The 3,407-nt window shown below is 53.8% G+C and overlaps 1 protein-coding gene across 1 annotated transcript in view; it reads right to left on the bottom strand.

Annotated features, from left to right (window-relative positions):
• LOC111161128 (TNF superfamily member 12) overlaps positions 1-628 on the bottom strand; it is a 12,393-nt gene extending 11,765 nt beyond the window's left edge. The window contains 2 exon segments of the mRNA XM_022524627.1: positions 391-550; positions 552-628. Coding sequence (XP_022380335.1) covers positions 391-550; positions 552-628 — 237 coding nt within the window.
• Positions 629-3,407: the final 2,779 nt, after the last annotated feature.

The following is a 3,407-nucleotide window of genomic DNA, read 5'->3' as shown; positions in this document are numbered from 1 at the left end:
CCGGCCCTGCGCGCCCGGGGCCCCTCCCGCCAACCCCGGCCCTGCGGCGCGGGAAGCGGGGCGCGGCGGGGGCGCCGAGCCGCGGGCGGCTGAGCGCGCGCACCGCGCCGACCCCGGGAGGAGGCCCGCAGGGCCGGGGTTGGCGGGAGGGGCCCCGGGCGCGCAGGGCCGGCCGGGCGGCAGGAGCGGGGGCGCCGCGCGCGGGACTCCACCCAGCCCCGGGGGCGGGGGAGGGAGAGGCGGCGGGACCCCCGCGCCTCCGACGGGGCCTGGCCCGCCCCCGGCCCGACTGTGGATCTCGGGCCCCGGCCCGGGATGACCCGGCAGCCGGGTTCGGGCCGAAGGCCGTTTGGGTTTTCTCGGGGCCCCGAGGACGGTACTTCCGCGCACGGAACTGGAAAAGAGCCTGAGGACATCATTCACGCGGGTCATGTGCTCGCTCCTTCGGCGGATCGGTTGGGAGTTGATGAAAACCTGCGCCGGCGAGAGCACGCCTCTGGGCCGCCCCCGGTGAGCGGGGTCCCTGCCGCCGTTCTGGAAGCCCGCGGGATGCAGAGGGCTCCGGCCCGCGCGGCGGGCCCCGGGGGCCCTGTGCGTGGACTTGCAAAAGCCGGACCCCTTTTGCCATGAAAACCCTTGTGTGAGCAGTAAGAGCCTCAGAAACGCATTTCGCCTGGAACGTTCACTTCCGCACATTTGCAGTGAAAACTATCAAAACCACTCTGTTGCGAGAGTAGTAATTAGCCCCGGTGTTGTGGCTGAGGACGTTTCTGGAGAGGCTCCTGCCCTCTCCCCGAAGTCTGGCCTGGTTGGTTTCCTTTGTGTTCTGGAATCCGCTGACCACCCCCCCACCCCGCCCCCTGGCCTGAGGGTCTCAACACCTTTATGTTCCTTACTGGGCACACTCAGACCGCCCTCTTCCCCACTTAGTCATTTCGGGCAGTTTTCCAGACCATCTTTTCTCATGAGGATCTGAACCGCCCCCTCTGTCCCCTGTCCCCTCTGGTGCCCTCTCTTTCTCAGCTGGCACAATTTTTTTTTTTTTAAGATTTTATTTATTTATTTGACACAGAGAGAGAGAGAGAGAGATCACAAGTAGAGCAGCAGGCAGAGAGAGAAGGAGAAGCAGGCTCTCCGCCAAGCAGAGAGCCCGATGTGGGGCTCAATCCCAGGACCCTGGGATCATGACCCGAGCTAAAGGCAGAGGCTTAACCCACTGAGCCACCCAGGCGCCCCATCAGCTGGCACAATTTGTAATGACACATCTGGGTACCATCTCCCCAAGGACACTATAAAGGAAAAATGACATATTTCCCGGTTTCTGCTTATTGTGTGTGTCTACAACGTCAATTCGTGAGGATTTTATTCACTATGTTCCTGGCACTTTGTCAGACCCAAAGGTCTGACAACCCTCTTAGGAAGATGGTGGGCAAACCCATGAAATTTACTGAGACATTGTGAAAGCCGGTCATTCAGAGCTGGGTAAGACCAGGGGTTGATTAGGGCAGATAAGGGTTACAGTGGAATCAGGGAGAATTTACAGAGCAAAGTGAGGGGCTCAAACAGTCTTAAGGTGTAAATGTCTCTTGGTAGATATTTCTATTGAAAATCTGATTTTTTAAGTAATTTTTTAAGCTGATTTTTTTTAAAGATTTTATTTATTTACTTGACAGAGAGAAAGATCACAAGTAGGCAGAGAGGCAGGCAGAGAGAGAGGGGGAAGCAGGCTCCCCGCTGAGCAGAGAGCCCGATGCGGGGCTCGATCCCAGGACCCTGAGATCATGACCTGAGCCGAAGGCAGAGGCCCAACTCACTGAGCCACCCAGGCGCCCCTTAAACTGATTTTTAAAAAGTAATCCCTATGCCCAATATGAAGTTCAAAGTCATGACCAAGAGGTCAAGAGTTGCATGCTCTACCCACTGAGCCAGCCAGGCACCCCTGACTGATTGTGGGGTTTGGGTTTTGTTTTTGTTTTTTAAGATTTTGTTTATTTATTTGACAGAGAGAGATCACAAGTAGGCAGAGAGGCAGGCAGAGAGAGAGGAAGGGAAGCAAGCAGGCTCTATGCTGAGCAGAGAGCCCGATGTGGGGCTCGATCCCAGGACGCTGGGATCATGACCTGAGCCGAAAGCAGAGGCTTTAACCCACTGAGACACCAGGCTCCCCTGTTTTTGTTTTTTTAATGAGCTCTATACCCAAGGTGGGGCTTGAACTCACGACCTGAGATCAACAGTCCTACAGACCGAGGGTCAGGCGATGTTTTCCATCAGAGTTGATGGGTCTTTCAGGAAGTTGCTGGAATAAGTAATAAAGTTAATTGGCAACATTCATCTTCCTGGGCGAGCATCTCTTCGAGTACTAGTCATGCCAATTAAGACAAGTATAATCATGCTAACAGAGATGTAAGTGTCCCCAGCCGGTGGCTTCAGTTGTCCCCCATAGCGACTTGATCATAATGGATGTTTAATAAACATCTGTTGGGTGATTGAGCTAAAGGCTCCGAGGGGACAGGGACCACATATGTCTTCTCTTCTGTTCATCCTCAGTGCCTAGCGCAATGTCTAGCAAACGGGGAAGCACTCTAAGTATTTCTGGAATGACTGAACGGGATAAATACTTCATTTGGGATTCTAGTGGATGACATTTGTAACAGGGAGAAAAGGGAGAAGCCCGAGATACTTGGGTGGAAAGCCTGGAGGGAATTCTGATCAATTTTGGGATGTGTGTAATATCATGGCGCTGATTAAGTTTCTTTGTACTTTGAGCTTGTGACTTGCCTTTTCATACAAGTGTCTCCGTGTTATTCTGGGCTTCCTCGCTATGGTCGGGGTTATCAGGGTGCACACAAATGCCGTGAGAAAGGGACGATGCAGGGGCGCCCGGCTGGCCCAGTAAGTGGACCATGAGACTCTTGATCTTGAGGTTGCAGGTTAAAGGCCCCGAGTCGGGTGCAGAGATTACTAAAACCGTATAAAAATAAAAAAACAAGCAAACCCAGTCTTTGGGACAGAACCCTGGTATTCAGTAAATATTTCCTGGATTTCCACTGAGTTTGATGAGTGAGCCTTTACCACAGCCTCCATCTGTCTGGATGCTGAGTGTGTGCAACAGTTATAAAGTAAAACAGGCTTTCTGACTCTGGGTCCTTTGTCTCCAATCCCTCCTCATGGAAAGGTAGAGAATACAAAAAGAAGCAAAAGTACAAAGACGGTGGGGGTTTGCCAGTGGAGCCATCCTGCTTAGGCTGCCCCAAGCGGGACAATTTCCCCAATCAGCAGGCAAAGGAAAATGGGAGAGGTGGGAGTGAAATTCTGGAAACGTGTGAAGGTGTGCAAGACAGGCCAACAGCATCTGCGGACGACCCCACTTCCCCTCCTCACCTGGAAGGCATTTCTCTCCCTCGGAC

The sequence above is a fragment of the Enhydra lutris genome, unplaced genomic scaffold (genome assembly GCF_002288905.1).
Source record: "Enhydra lutris kenyoni isolate GAN:26980312 unplaced genomic scaffold, ASM228890v2 scaffoldscaffold82, whole genome shotgun sequence".
NCBI lineage: Eukaryota > Metazoa > Chordata > Mammalia > Carnivora > Mustelidae > Enhydra > Enhydra lutris.
Note: the sequence above shows the minus strand (reverse complement) of the source record. Positions and strands in the feature narration are given on the sequence as shown.